The sequence below is a fragment of the Nestor notabilis genome, unplaced genomic scaffold, assembly GCF_000696875.1.
Source record: "Nestor notabilis isolate BGI_N333 unplaced genomic scaffold, ASM69687v1 scaffold14073, whole genome shotgun sequence".
NCBI lineage: Eukaryota > Metazoa > Chordata > Aves > Psittaciformes > Psittacidae > Nestor > Nestor notabilis.
Window position 1 is genome coordinate 65,117 of NW_009923472.1, and position 16,691 is coordinate 81,807.

Below are 16,691 nucleotides of genomic sequence, written 5' to 3' on the forward strand. Positions count from 1 at the left end.
GCATGGAAATATGTAATTATATGAAATGCCAAACACAGATATCTCTGTAGGGACAGTATGAATCCTTTAGTTTTATTTGGAATACATACGTCTGTGATTGTATTACTTCCCTCTCTGTGCTTCTGGAAAAGGAAAGTTATGTAGGTAGACACTGCATAAAGTGGATTTTCCCATCTTTGCTTGTGATGAGAAAAACAAGAAACAGGTACTGTTACGTTAAAAAAAAGAATCATTTGGGCTTTTCAGAAGGTGCTTGCTAGGTGTTAGCAAAGCGTGAACTCTCTTATAATCTAAAATGACCATCTTTAGGGGAAAAAAAGTGACTTGCAGCTTCACAATCTACAATTATTTTCATTAACCTTATGTTAGGTTTTTCTATGCGTATATATTAGACTTACTGGCTGCAATTTGGAAAGCAGCTAAGCAGTCATCTCAAAGTCTAATGCACAATCTTAAACTGCATATACTTTCATGTGTTAGGAACTGCTTTCTCCCCAGTAACTGTCTGTGTAATTACTTCAGTCCTCACAAAATTTAACCTTAAATGACTTTTATTCTTTTTTAAAAAACCTGCATGGGTTCACCAAAAAAAACCACAAAACCCACCAACTTCTGTGCAAAGCATAGTAAGTCTTTAACTACTTGCCTTTCTTTAGCCGTGTTATTAATTTTATTGTACTCTTAAGTTCTTCTCACTGTCTGTTAAAGCATGTTTTTTTAAGTTCTATCTTCTCTTTGAGCTGCTCTTTATACAGATAATCGAAATCTTTAATTTCACTTTGCATTCCTTTTTAGTAAGCTTTGAATTTCATTTGAATAGCTTTGGTTTTTTGGGAGAAGATGTTAGCGTAAGCTCTGATTTTGTGTTTTTTTCTTCCCATCTTTAATGTAAACATGCTATGCACCCATTCTAGAGTCATCTTTTGTTCTGTCATATTCACTGTAAATGAAGGATGTCTATGATCAGTTACATGAAAGGGTATATTATTTAAATATTCTTTATACTTGATTTGCCTTGGTTTACAATTGACTCGGATTTTACACTTGACCATGCACTTCATCTATACTGTCATTTGTTGTTGCTTTGTGGTAGTAGCACTGCTGCCAGATTGTTATTTTATTTAATTGTGAAATAGCTGTTTCTGAAATCAACTTTCATTAATATTTAGTGGGACTGTGGTGGTTTGCATGAGCTGGCAAGCTATCATCTGCAGTTAGTCCCTCTGCTTCCTCCAGCACTTAATGCTGCTAAATGTAGTAATGTTCTTGCACTGGAGGAGTATGACATGGATTTGCAGTTGTAAAGCCTCCAGGAGGTAACACAATACCTTCATTATTTCATTCGTTGCATCAGACTTCTGCCTTTACTGGCAATCCAAGCTGCTGTTTCTCTTCAGTACTATGAGATGTTCTATTATCTTTTAGCAGACTTTGAGATGTGAAGGTCAATATATCTGCAAGTCTCTCTGATTGATTTTAAGTTGTTGACTCAGACTGTGGATCTATTCTGCTACTTGCTTGACTTTCTTTCAGCTTTTCATTTTAGTAGAGTTGCCTGTTTGGCATATTCTTCGTATTATGCTGCATGGTAGTTCTTAAAGCAGATCCACTGGAGAGTTAATTACTGTGAGATTTTCTTGAAAGCAGATAGGGGCTTTTGATGGTCTCTCTAATGACTATGTATTTGTACCATACATCATCTGCCATTTGCAGACTTTGATTTTCCACTCAGTTCTCCTAAGATTAGAAGCATTTTCAGATTTAAAAACAATGCTTAAGAGGCTCATTTTGTAAATGTACTTGCATGGACCTGTTATGCTGACTGACGCAGAGATGTGGTGCATCTATGTGTATGCAGATAGATATGTATATATGTGTGTGTGTGTGTGTGTATATATGTCTAGCTGTTTTCTGACAGGAGGGAGTAAAAGAGGGTCATGTGTTATTGGAGTAATGGTGAAGTTTCACCTATGTCACTGAGCTAGATAGTTTTTTACTTTGCTTAAGTTCCAATACTCCTTGCCTCACTGCAATCTGGTAATGGAGATTAAAAGCTACAGAGTTTTTAATGCAGTTTCTCATTTGTTGTGCTTCATAACCTTCTTGTCAAGGGAGCATTTTCCTCGTGTACCTGCATTGAATTTGGTGAATCCCAAAAGCATGGATATCGTGCGTCTGGGTAGAGTGCTGCAGCTGGTGTACTGCACATCTTGTGCTTCCCAGATATGCTGAATTTATCATGTATTTTATGCATAGCATGCAAGTGCACATTTCCATGTGGTAAATCCATGCTCTCTACTGCATCTGAAGGTGAAAACATCTGAAAGCAGATGGGAACCACCAGAACAAATCATGAAGTCTATTCCTACCATCATTCATAAGTGTTTTGCAGAAGTGGGCAACCAGACTCTTGTGGGAATGAATTATCCTGGTGGATGGAGCCTGATTGTAGCTACCTCCTTTCTGAATAGCTGTCTGGTCCTTCTCTCCTCCCGTCATAGCACGTACCTTCACTGCAATATCAGTTCTGCTTTTAGAATAGATGACATGGAGGGGGCCAGGGAAGGATATCTCTGGGCAAGGTGGGGACCAAACATGGGTGTTTGCTGTGACTTTGCTCTTCGCTTATGTCTGAGAAGGTCTTGAAGATAGGGGTGATTAGATGGAGGCTGCTAACAAGATAAAATCATCCTGGAAGGTTTGCTGTGGCCTGTGGAAGGTTAGAAACCCTTGTTTTTAATAGGACACTTTATGTATGTTTATGCAAAAGAATTCCTTTTCTGGTAATGATTGCTCATTTCATCATTTGCTACACTATTGCCTGTTTTTTTATTTCTTTTTCACTCTTATTTGACCTTTTTCCTGGTATTTGGATTGCTGCTGGTTTTCTCTTGGTTCATTTGATACTTATCTCTATTTTAGGTTTGATGTGTTTAATTTTTAGTTTTTCATCCTAGAGCTTTCAGTTTTTATAGCTCTTTTCTGTTACATCAAAAGTCGGCAGTTTGATTAAGTTCCAACTGTTGTAGCATATGTAGTCTGGCTTCATTATCTCCTGTTGCCTTAAACTGTAATCTCTAAAAAAATTTACCAAGCAGCATGCCAAGTGTGCATGAGGGGTTGAATGCTGTAGATCTGTGGGTGTTACTTTGCTTTGGATACACCGAAAATACCCCTCTCATAATTTGGGATTAGCGAATACAATTTGTGTGACTTCATCTACTGCTGCCCCTAAAGATTGCATTGCTCCAAGACTGGTCCACCAGCCTTGAGGTCGTCTGCTTGTGTTTATTTTTCCATGAATTGCATTATGGTTCTGGGTTGAAGATACAAGTGCTGTACTAGATCAGACACAGTGGGCCCTTAGTGGCCTTGGACATAGCATGTCCCTTGCAGTTCTTTTTGTATGAAGAGATGAAAAATAGGAGAAGGAGATGAGCTGCACTGATGCTGGGGGTTTGAGGTAATGCTGCAAAAATCGAGTAACTGTTTAAAAGAAGCAGAAACAAATTGAAAGATATTCCTCCGTTCTGCTGCCCCTTTTTTAAAGTCCATGTGGCTTCAGTGGTGATATTTATGGCACAGTCCAGTAAAAGTTGCAGTGGTACAGCTGAAGGGGCAGTATATTATAGCAAGAAACAGGGGTAAGACTAAATGTGGAAAGGCATCTCTCAGGCCAGCCCTGCTTCTATAGGGGATGCTTTATGTGAAAGAGATGTGGAGAGTGCATGGATGGTACACTCAGGGAAAGCATCTGAGATTTCCCAGGCTCAAAGAAGAATAAAGTAGACTTCAAAAACTGTAAAGAGATCTGTGACAAGAGTGAGCAAAGATAAAGGTGTGGAATTATTTCTGTGCAAGCCACGTGGCACAGAATAGGGTATTCTGCCTGAAAAAAGGTGACCAGACAGAAGCATGGAAAGTACAAATAGGGGCTTGAGGTTTCTTTTCTCTTCTTCTATTAGGTCACATCAAATTGACTAAGGAATTGGCAAGTTTAAAAGAAAACAACTTTTCTTGGTTTTGCAGTGAATATAAACCCCTGAGACGCATTGCTACAAGATGATATAGTTCTAAAAAGTTCTAAAACTTTCTGATTTAGACAGACACAGTCATGAGAGAAGAAATACGGTAAAGGTCTGGGCGAGTAATTTGGGAAGTATCAGTGTATTCTTGCTTTGTTTTTAAGCTTTTTCTTATGCACATAAGCCCTGTTGGTCAAGTGAACCTGTGGTCTGATCCAGCACAGCTGTGATTTTCTTCAGTGAAAAAAAAGAGCTGCTGGCAATTGCATGTTGTTCTGATATCTGTGGTAATGTAGCTGTTCAAACAAATCTTCTAAGTTAGTAGTGCACCAGCAGCCTGGTCATTAAGCTTCGTCAATATTTGGTTTAGTAAATAATTTTTTGTATTTGGCTACACTTGGTTTTATATGCCATGGAGAATTCTGCTGATTGATTGAAATTATTGATTCTTACAGCAACAGGTCTAATTTCATGATGAAATAACAGTGAAGCATTCTAGATAACTGTTCTTGTGCCATTGCTTCGTTTTTCCTCAACTTGTGTGAAGTTCTAATTAATATTAGAGGCCAAGACCTTCTTTTTAATTTCTTCTAAGTAGCAGATGGACCTTTTCATAAGAATCCTTCTCCTGCTGGGTGTGTGTGTGTGTGTATTGGTAGGCAAAGCCTGGAAGAACTTAAGTTCCCTGGCAAATCAAATGTTCAGAGAGTCATGCTGGTTGTTGAGTAACATAGTACTGATAGTCTCATCCTGTCTTGGGTTAAGAGTGAATACAGTGATCTGTTCTAAACATGAAGTGTTTTGGCTCTCAGTTCATGGAAGTTGTGTATGTCTCTAGTACATACACAACTGTTTTTCTGCTTCCTTTTTCTCATATGCTCACTACAGTCCCACTGGTGATCAGGGGAGTTTGTGTTTGGATAAGCTAGAAACTGCAGAGGGATTTTTCAATATCAAGATCCTATCCTTGTATCTTCTAGTTGAGAAAGAGGCCAAATTTTTTTAAGAGGTTGAATTGTTTGGATTTTGTCTTTCGTATTCATTCTTTCTCAGCATGGTTGGAAGCTGGTTACATGGGTGTGTATGTGTGTGTGTGTTTAGGATTTTTAAAATTAAGTTTATACAAATTCATTGTAAACCTGGACTCTCCAAGATATGTGCAAGGTGAGCTCTAATAGCATGATCGAGCTGCTTCTAATGGATGCTGCCACATGTAGGGAACAGTAAAGATTATTTTTTTCCCCTAGTAAAATGAGTGAAACAAGGTGGTTGGTTACATTAAATATACACAATTTATTATTTTCAATATCTATGCAACTGAGGAACTTGTAATACTGTATTGCAATCATATGCAAGGAAGCCACATTTGTCTTCCTTAAGCATGAAGCAGGCTGAAGATGGACCTCATGCAAGCCTCTTCTAAAACAGTTTTTGAGTGTTTCTGTAGTTAATTTGTTTGCTTTGTCCTCATTGCTTAATTTTACCTACATCTGGAGTTGTAAAAATCATGAGCCTGCTCAGGTCTGATAGGGTTCTGTAGTCTGAAGTGTCTGTATTGGAGGCAGTGATAGGCCACATTCCTTTGAGCTGATGTATATCTGCCATTAACTCTTTCTGATGCTGTGATTGCACTTTCATGTTGACTGGCAAAATTCATTTAGTCCTCTTTCTCATTAAGCTGCTGAGGCATGTTTTCTGTCCCCAGAGACTAATACTGACAGATGATAAATGTTTTTGACACCTGTATGTTTTCTGTCCTCCTCCCTCCTACTCTTCATGATAACGACTGTGTGCTACACCTGCCTATGAGTGATTATAAAAGTATCTCCTGGCTACTTAGAGTTCTGAGTGCAGTTTGAAACTGACTCAGCTTCATATACTGTGTTCCAGGTGGCTTATTGACTCCCAAACCCTGTAAGACCAATTTCTGTGTTTGTTTCTGTTTTTTTTTCTTACTCACCAAGTATTCCCCATTGCATTCTGTCTTCCTGAACTATGCACGGTGTTTCTGAATAATACTCCTTTGGCCTTTATAAATACTGAGAAGTTCACTATCAGTATAAAATCAGATTTTATTCCCAAAGCGTTTCTACTAGTAGTTTTTTGGGAATATACATTGGTCATTCTGAACAGAATCACAGTGTTTGTGGTTTGTTTTTTTTTTCAATACAATTGTGAAACTGGATAAATACTGTAAGCAGAGTTCTGAGGAATTATGGTAATTTCAATTTGAACTTCCATTTATATAATTATAGTACCAGAAAATGATGCATATAGTTCTGTTCGCTAACAATATTTGTTCTGTCTCCACCCTGAGAGAAGGTGTATAGATTTCTGAATTTGTACACATGTATAATTGTGCAAACTAAATGCTCAGTTATCAAATTATATTCTGAAAAGAATAAGTCATTTGCCTTTAATAAAACATTTTTTTAAGAGTCTCTGATAAGTATTCTTTTTTTCTTGACAGTCTGTGGTGGACGACTGGATTGAATCATATAAACAAGACAGGGACATAGCACTTCTGGATTTAATCAACTTCTTTATCCAGTGTTCAGGATGTCGAGGTACAGAACGTTGGAAACAAGTTGTATAGAATAAATCTGATAGTCATACAAACGTGTATTAGTACAAATGCTGGTAAAAGTGTGGGAGACACATGAATTGGTACTCCTCGTATGCATGGTTTATATAGAAATGTTGTCTACATTCAAGAATAATTTTATTTAAAGCTTGTTTGTCAAGGGCCTACCCTTTCTTTTTCTCATTTTCCTGTCATCATCCTAAAGTGCACAAATCCTTACAGAGACACTCTACTCATCAGCAAAAGGAGACAAAAGACCTGTTAATGAAGGTAGGCGTATCTTTACTTCTCCCTCCTGTTTTTTCCCTATTTTTTTACTACAAGAATTAGTATGTGTAGCTATACCTTAACTTGGCTATTTTTTCTTTCTTTCTAGGAATGAGGAGGTTTTTTAAACTGAAGAGGAAGGAGTCAGGCTTCAACTGACTTCAATTACTGAGAAAGATTTCTTCTGGATGAAGCACCAGTCTTATTCTTTCTCTGTTGTAATACTTTATCAAGTCAGCAGCAAGTGGCCTGCCTTTTATACCCTATTTAAGCAGTCTCCATTACTAGGCATGTGGCAGTCAGTCTTTCTAGCATTCAGTTGCCACACTGTACCTTCTAATGAATTTTACATGTGTTGTCTTTTTTTCAGTTAACTCAGCCTTGAAAAAAGGGCAGAGCTCTACTCTCTCTTTAGCTTCCAGAACCAAACTATTTACTGTTTCCTAGGCTTCCTATAATTTGCCTCGAGTAGAATTGAAAATAAAATGCTGTTCAGAAATTCTTTTTCTTCATTTTGTCACTGATTCAGGAGTATAACTTTAGACATCAAACCATACCTTTTCTTCTTATTATAAGGTGAAGTCCCAAGTACATCAGAGAAAAGAAATATGAGTTGTCAGCAGGTTCATAGCTTAGGGAAACAAACTTACTTTGTGGAAGCTCTGGAAGCATTCTGTGAAGCTTAGGGTTTAGATTACTAGCCTGTGTCAGTGTCTGTACTGTTCACACAGATTCCCTAAAATATTTTTCAGACTTGTCTGGCAGTTTACATGCAAGTAGCTGTATTCTGTTTGCTTTTTTTTAACACTCTCCTAAAGGTGTATATGCTAAAAAAAAAAAAAAAAAAAAAAGCCCAAACCCACAAACTGCCTCCTAAGAATTTGGGTAGCATTAAACCAAAGGCATCCTTTGCCATATGTTTTTATTCTTGTTGATGCAAGCTTTTGGTGAAGGCATGTCATAAATATCTTCATTCCCCTGCTGCTCTCTAATTTCTACTTCCTTTCTTTCTCCCTGTTAGAGAAAGCAGCATTTTGACAATCTCAGAAGATTCATCATTTTTTAAGCCTTTCCTTACTGACTGTTGCAGGCTGAATGCCCACTGTCAACCATATGCTGCTGCTGAAGCAATTGCTTCCCAGAAAAGCTTTCTGTTATTGGCTGTGAAGCAGCAGCGCTTCAAGTGGTTGATGTCATTTACTTCCCTTTTGTTTTTAAATGGTGACTTTCTACCCATTCGCAGTACTCTGCTTTGTAACCCCAGGGATACCTCTCTGCAGAGCTTGCTCTAATGTGGCCTTCTAGAACCGAACAGCAATGATAGGAGAAAGGAAGCAAAAATTACTTCTTCACTGAGTTTATAGTGTATTGGCAGGGATGTGCTTCTGTGTTAAAATATTTGCAGTGGGGAAAGTAACAGCTGTAAACCAGGGTTAAAATCCTGGCAAACAGTTCTGTTCTTTCTAAATTCCAGTAACATGCTCTGTTCCTAGAGTAAGTAAAGACTTCATCAGAAGAGAATGGATTTTATTGGTAGTACTGGGGATAAAATGCATATTTAAGCTCACCTTAATTAAACTGAGGTATGGAAATCAGTGGATGTTCTGTATTTTGTGAGGAAGACCACTTTTCTTTTTCATGGGAAGATTATATACTCTATTACAGCATTTTAATTTCTCTTTAAAGATTTTGCTGACATTCTTGCTTGTTTCCATTTCTGATAAATAAAAAAAAGTTCCTTGTCTGTTGGCTCAACGGCTGCTTTATCTTCCTTAATATTCCTTAATTTTCTTCTTTTCAGTTGGCTCCACTAACATTGTCTCAGATTGTCCAGACTTCTTTCCCAGTGTTGGATCTGAATGCTTACTGATAATGTATCTGACTTTGTGAACGTTCACTTGAAGTGAGAAGGAGGAAAACTCACTTGGGAGAAGGTTCCTCAGGAAATTTGGAAAGTGATGCTAGGTTTATAAATCTACCATTTAGCAGTGCTTAAGGTTATTTAATAGCTAAATATATGTAACATACATTTATTTTGACATATTTTGAAAAGTTTTAAGCAGGTAAAGAGCATTTCTGACTTGAACTAGAAATCATTTAGGCACCAAACTGTTTTATTTCGCAACAGTATTGACCCAGACAAAAATATCTTTCTGTTCAGAGAAACATTGATTTTTATATATTTATCCCATTCTCTTGGCCAGTGCATATGCTTGAATGAACTTCTTAGCATCTTCCAGCTTTGTTTAGAATTGTTCCTGAAATGAGAAGTGATCTCTTTTAAATATGAATGGTCAGGCATGGTATGTAAATTATTAATACTAAAAAATTGTAAAATTAATTCTGCAGGTGAACTTAAGAGACCTCTGCAATTTAAAATCAAATAAATGTAAACGAAATATTTAAGCATGTCTGTCTTTTGTCAGCTCTTTCCAAGTGTCTGTTTAATCAGTTGCTTTTTAGTGTGTTCCAATTCATCCAATAATGTCCATTAAAACATGATTTTAGCATGACTTCAGTAATTTTTCTGGGGTTTTAAAGGCTTATTTGGTATAAATTAGAAGTTTATCCTATTGAACTACCCAAAGCATTGAAATTCAATAATGAGAGTTGCATGAGACTTAAAATCACTTTTCATGCCATCTTTCCACTAGTTTGCCTGCTCAGTATATACGTGGACGTAGGCATCCTCCTCTCTTGCAGAAGAGTTGCAGATCAGTTTGGGGGGGCAGGGCTGAGAACTGTTTCCATTGCTTTCTTCTTATGTATGAATGTAATTCTGCTTCTTTCCTTTTTCTCCTTTTCTGTTTACAAACACTTGTATAAAGCACAGCATGCTATGCAGAGATCCCTGGGCTAGTTGCAAGCAAGCTGAAATGTCTAATCAGCAATATGCATGCCCAGGTCCCAGAAGGATTATAACTGTGTCAGGATGATGCTGCATCTGGGCTAATTAGCTCTGCTTCTCAGACTGAGTAATTAGCTCAGGTATCATGCTCCGCTGCTATGACAACCATGCTGTTTCCATTTCTGGAGCTCTATGGATTTAGAGCTGGCTTGGGTATCTGCATTGCTGTCTGGTTTTGCCTTCTGTTATTGATATAAAACAAACAGCAAACCCCACAAGCACTCTGACCTTTCTACATTTTGAAGGAGGAGAGCCATGCTTGTGAATAAATTATTTATTTTTCTTTTCCTCTAACCAGAAGCAATTAATGCTTGAAACAGCCTCTTAAGCTGTGAAGGAGAAACCAACCCATCGAGTCAGAAGCTTTCTTTTGCAGGGGAAAAAGGTCTCTCACATAGCTGAAGAGGAGAACTACTTGACTACTTTAAAGTATATAGTGAAATTATTCTTATTCTTTCTCTCCCATCTCTCTCTTTCCTTCTCATTTATTTTCTGGTGGGTAAGCCAGAAACCTGTCAGTTCTTCATCAGACTTTCACAAGTGGTTTGAGCATTGCTTCCTCTGCTAGCCTTACCTCTATCAGACAGCTAAGGCACCAGTTCCTGATGGAACAACATGAGTGAACATCCCTTACAGTTAAATTCTTAGCAGTGTTGTAGCCTTCTCTGGGTTGTAAGGGGCTCTCCATTTAAACAGTTTTGTGATTTGGCACTGAAGTTCTTTTTAGAGGTAGTTGGTGAAGGATGCAGGCGAATAATCTTTATTTTCTTTTCCCATCTTCTCAATCTATTTTTCTCCTCAAAATCTTCTCTTTAGGGTCTTGTGTGGAATCAAATATTAATGAACAAATGTTCAAACTGGCAGCTGTCAATGTTGATTGCTGGTGGTGTTAAGGGTTGGGGTTTTTTCAGTTGCGAGTAAGCAGGAATCTGTATGATTAAAGCAGGACATCTTTATGGTATTTTTCCTTGTGAATCAGACACTTGGGGATCCACATTCCTCTTCCGGCTTGAGCCTTGAATCTCTAGTTGTTCCTCACTTACTCTAGTAAGATGCTCTGGAAAATTCTGTGATTGAATGGTGCGAACTGAGTCAACAAGTGCAGGAGTTAGGAGTTAACTTGCTTGAATGCAGGATGCATGTTCATTTTGATTTTTATTAATGTTCTATGCTCTTAATGAAGAGCAAGCAAATAGATTTCTGTTCTGCCAGAAGGCGGCAAAAACTAGGCAAACCCACTGTAAAGTGACCATTGTATGGTCTGGCAAAAGAAAGGAACAAGTAACTGCTTCTTTTGCCTTTGGATAGGATTTCAAAAAGCAGATTAGCCAGGAAATAGTGTTATTTACTCTGATTAATAATATTTTAATAGGAGATATAACATTGTAAATAGAGTAATGGTTTAGAAAATCCCTAGTCTTTTGTCATCTATTCATACACAATTTTGTGATGGATGGAATAATATTGCTCTATACAGATGGATGTTATTGAGCATGGAGAGAGGACTGCTTGATAAATATAATTTCCTGTAAATGGTCCTTTTGCCAGGATCTGCAAATTGTTAGTGAGAAATGTTGCTGTCTTTGGCATCTGTTAAAAAGCTTTATCTCTTCAGTCGTTCAGTGTTAAGAAGGTGATACCATAAATGTTTAGTATTTTGAACAAAATAGAAAATAATGCTATTTATTGCTTTGGAGCCTGTATTTTTATTAGGAGTATAAAGTATGCTTTCTTAAAACAAAATCCCTTTTTAGTGTGTGAATATAAGGAAGAAGTTGCAACGTGAAGGACTAATAAACATTAAAAATCGATACTTACATATGATTTAAGTCATAGTAATATCAAGGAGTTATAAAATATTTTGTATGCATAGTATACAGAAATAAATACAACCCCCCCTAACTATATGATAGTTAAAAACATGCTGTTAACCACATTCAGAAAATGGTAAGGTAAGTCTGAAAGATGGAAATTACTTAATTTTAATTTCAATTTCATATGTGGTGTGGATAAACCACATCCTAATTTTCTACTTCTTATTTCCGAGCCTTGGGGTGATTTTTACAGTGTTTATCTTGAAGTGAAAACTCATCGAACTCAAACTGCAGGTGCTATCCCAAATTATTAACTGGCTTGGTGGAGGATAAATCACATCAGACATGCATTAAATGTTTTATCAGTTCAGTTCTTTAAATGAAGATAGGTAAGGTTAAAATGTTCATATCAAACACTTGACAATTAATATGGTTACATCAAAATCAGTCTCTGTGAAGAAGTACGAATTATTGGTATTTGTTGTCATTCTTGAAAGTAAAGCTTTAGTTTAATTGTGTGTATGATTTTTAAACAAAAAATGTTTTCAGTATTTCTTCCTGTTTGCTGCTGAATGGTATCTGTACTTTTCATCTCACGTGCTCTTTCTTCCTTACTGTTTGGTTTGTTGTTTTTCATTTGAAGTAGTGCATCACATTTTGTAGCCACTTCTTAATTAATGGCATCTTTTTCCCAAAAGGTGCATCCTGCTACTTCCAGAAACTAGGGGGGGAAAAAACCCGCAGGAATTTGCTAACCTTTCAGTACAGGAGACATGAATGAAGGGCACACTGCTCTGTGGTTTCAAAATGTGAATGAAATACCTGCTGTGTCAAGGTCTGACTTCAGTCCAAGACTGCACCCTATGAATTGGTAACAGGAGTGACAGTAATTTAAACCACACATTTTTCTGTATTACTTGTTACCTGAATATATTGAAGTATTCCTGTTTCACGCATGACAGCAGAACAAAATTAAGCTGGCCTAAAATCAGCTATTAACTTATTCATATGAACTAACATAAACTTGCAAATAATTTTAAAGAAATATATTGAACTAATCAGCAGAACTTGTGATAATGGAATATTTTAGAGCAAATATATAATGTACAGAAAGACAAATTAATTCTGAAATGACAGTTTATGAGCAAGTTCTGCACTGCCAGCTCTGTATAATATGTTCAAATCTCTGCTGAAAAATGAAAGCACCTCTTGTAAGTGTGGAATGAAGTCTATGTTCTACTCCTGTGTACTGCTTAGGAAATTCATAGCTTGTGAAATTATTTTTGGCACTGTTCACTGGAGGTAAATTGTGTAAGGCTTTCAAATGTTACTACTTGCTTTCCACTGTATTCATTTAATTACATACATATTGATCTGGAAAGTGGTAGGACTCATATGACTGCAAAGTTACTGAGATGTCTCTCTCAGATTGCTGATGCTTTAATGCTGCAACTTAAGAGCAATAAGTACTTCTTTGCATTAATGATTCAGAGTAGTTGCTGTCTTAGTAGCCAGATCTGTGTCATTTCCTCTTTATTTAGGCTTAGGCTTTTTTCTGTATAATCCCAATTTGTTACAGGAGGGACACCTCTGAACTAAACAGATAAGAGAAAACGTTAGTTGGCTTTTTGACAGTATTGTTCTAAGACTTGTGAGCAAATTATGCCTGTATATGAGTTTGTCTTTACCTATATATTAGATGCATTGCTGGATAATTTTTTTTTTTTAGATGACATAAATGGTAGTTTCTGTGAAGAAAGTAACTAATTATGAAAAAGAACCAAGTATCACTAGATTTTAGCACTTGCTTATTGGATTTACAAATAGGAAGGGTCTTCATGTCTCTAGTCTTTCCAAAGATGCAAATTCTGTTGAAGGTTGAGTCAGACTTTTTATTAAGTGCAATGCTAACACACACCCTGCAGTAATTACTTTTGAAGAGAAGAAGACTGGGATGATTAAAGCAGTCCACATCCTAATGAAAAAGCCTTATTCTCTGGCACAAAGAAAGTTGTTGCAATAAATTCAGAGTTCTCTGAATGTGCAGGCACTCAAAAGTAGCTGGATATAGAAGAGCAGCCTGGATTTCAAAGAAGGTACATCTACATTTGGGAAAGGAAAAAGTGGGCTCTTAAACAAATGCAATCCTGCTCACATTCCTCTGCTGCCTACTTAATTCCTTATTTATATCAATCTGACCCTACTGTATCAGTCGTATTTAATCTCAACCATGACCAGTTGAGCCCTACAGTTTTTCACCTCCTTTTATCTGGAAGTTATGGCATTATCTGGCAGGGGTCAGACCCATTACAGGGAAGCCTGGTGTAAATGGCCTTCACCTCCACATTGTTGTCATCCTTACTTGTGTAGAGCAAGAAGCATGGTGGAATGTTTTTGTGTACCTGGAAGGGTGGAAAAGGGAGTTGTGCAGAACTATTATCAGATCTTGCAGGAACAACGAGGAGCTCCCTTGCCAACAGTCTCTGTACCCTTGTTTAAATAAGGAACTGATAACCCCTAGCAGAGCTGAACCTGGTTTTTGGATAGCTGCCAGCCACTGAGCAGTAAGCAGTAGAGAGTGTTTGCATTTCTTTCACTTAACACTGTTAGCTTAAACTTCAGTTTAGAACAATTGGTATTCATACTCTCCACCTGTGGCACTGGGTCCTGTTTATTTCAGTTTGAAACTGCATGATTTCGTAAAGGGATGAACTCAGGAGCTGAGGTTAAAATACCTTTGATTAGAAGGCCTTTTTTTCTGAGTCGTCATCTGTGGAACTTAATAAGCACCATCTGTTGTGGAAGTAAGTTTCTGCGAAGCCATAATAATCATCTTTTGAAATACCTTTAATGTAATTTGTCAGATTTACTACAATCTCTACTATTTATTTCATCATTATGGAAACAAGTCTTATTGGTAACTTGTAAGTTCTTGTGACTAGAAAACTGTGATAATGGGAAAAGGGCCTAGAAATATTTTTAGCAACTTCTCAGATGAAATGAAAGTTTGTTGTAGATATATTTAACTATATAGATAGTTGTACATACATTATTGTGGATATATTTAACTACATAGAGTTAAATAATTTTATTTGAAATAACCTTTTTTTTAGACTCTAGAAATAACCACATCACAAAATTATCAATTATTAACCCCCTGGAAGAAGTTTTACTTCAGATCTAATTTACTATGACAAGAATACATTTCCTATTGACCGTAGAATCACAGACTGGTTTGAGTTGGATGGGACCTTAAAGCTCATCCAGCTCCAACCCCCTGCCATGGGCAAGGACACCTTCCACTGGAGCAGGTTGCTCCAAGCCCCTGTGTCCAACTTGGCCTTGAACACTGCCAGGGATGGGGCAGCCACAGCTTCTCTGGGCACCCTGTACCAGCACCTCAGCACCCTCACAGGGAAGAACTTCTCCCTTACATCTAATACCAGTCTCCCCTCTGTCAGTTTAAAGCTGTTCTCTTTTGTCCTGTCCCTACAGGTCCTTATCCAAAGCCCCTCTCCAGATTTTTTGTCAGCCCCTTTAGGCACTGGGAGCTGCTCTAAGGTCTCCCCTGCAGGGGCCTTCTCTTCTCCAGGCTGAACCAGCCCAGCTCTCTCAGCCTGGCTCTAGAGCAGAGCTGCTCCAGCCCTCGCCGCATCTCCATGCTCTCCTCTGGACTCACTCCAACAGCTCCACGTCCCTCTTGTGTTGTTGCCCCAGAGCTGGATCAGGACTGCAGGGGGGTCTCCCCAGAGCGCAGTAGAGGAGGAGAATCCTCTCCTTCGACCTGCTGGGTCACACTCCTTGGACATGGTTGGTTTTCTGGGCTGCACGCACACACTGCTGGATCATACTCAGTTTTTCATCTACCAGTTCAAAGCAGACTCGTGTACACTAATACGTTTGCTTTTAAAGAAAGAAGAAAATAAATTCGACTGTTATGCCTCACTAGAAATTCTGATTTCACCCTGGTTTGGCACCATTGGCTGTCAGCAAACCACATTCTTTTCAGGCTCAGAGGAAAGGTTTAAATTGTTTTCATGTATTGCTTGTTTGTTTGCTGAGTTGGATAAGTGACCAGAGCTTTTTGTTCTCAATTATGAGAAGATGGAGTTTATGGATCAGCTTTCATTTGTGATTTTCACTTGTCATTTTCCAAGCAGCTGTTGAACTCTTAAGCTTTTCAGCCTATCTCCACTGAATTTACTCCCAGAAGATGTAATCGTTTCTGTTAACATACAGAAGAAAATATATGCCAATCAATTCCTGGTGCCACTTTGTAGGTATTTCAATAACAGGTTGGAATTTTAAGTCCTGATTAACAAAGGGATCATAAGAGATTCAAACTGTCTTTAATTCTTTATCTGAGTTATGAAGGGTACAATCTTAACAATAAGATGCAGAAGACTTGGGTGAGTTGCTTTGGTTTTTGTTCTCATAGGTTGTTGTTGTTGTAATTATTTTCTTTTTTTATTTGAATTTAAGTTTTTGCGGGCGATTCCAGTGTTCTGAGGCTAGCATCAAGATAGAGAAGGTTTATAGCTGATGCAGAAATTAGACTTACCGGTGTTGTGTGCAGAATGTGGCTTATTTTCCCTTATATGATGTCTCACTCCTGGATGCAGTTTTTCGACAATTTTTGACTAAACCCATGGCTTAGAGTTTAATTTACAATGTGTACTTGTGGAGTTACTTCTACTTTTGTCAAACAGGTACCTTTTTTTTTTTGTTTGTTTTTTGTTTTACCTTGCGATGGGAGAGGACACTTGAGCTTTAAAGACTTTTTTAAAAACTTTGTATGTCCTGTCCATCTGGTTCACTTGTAGCTGCTTACAGAAGAATGTCAAACAGGAAAGATACCAGCCCAGACCCATTATAAGCACTTGCAAACCGTTTTGTCTGCTAGCAGTGAAGGGTGTTCTCACTCTCAAATTTGTTTGATATCTAATTTTCAACCCTTCTTTTTTAACCTTTTCCTGGTTTCCATGGTAGCCTGTACCAGTTGGATTATACTTCAGTTGTGTGCTGTGTGGGAAAATCACTTTATTTAGCTCTGATAATTCACTGGCTACTTCCCTGGGATTGATTTTATTTTT

General features: G+C 37.6%; 1 protein-coding gene across 2 annotated transcripts in view; it reads left to right on the plus strand.

Annotated features, from left to right (window-relative positions):
• The window catches only part of STAG1 (stromal antigen 1), a 137,435-nt gene that overhangs the window by 23,207 nt on the left and 97,537 nt on the right, over positions 1-16,691 (plus strand). For both annotated transcript variants that reach the window (XM_010012156.1, XM_010012157.1), the window contains exon 4: positions 6,491-6,592. In XM_010012156.1, coding sequence (XP_010010458.1) covers positions 6,491-6,592 — 102 coding nt within the window. The remainder of the gene's footprint in view (positions 1-6,490; positions 6,593-16,691) is intronic.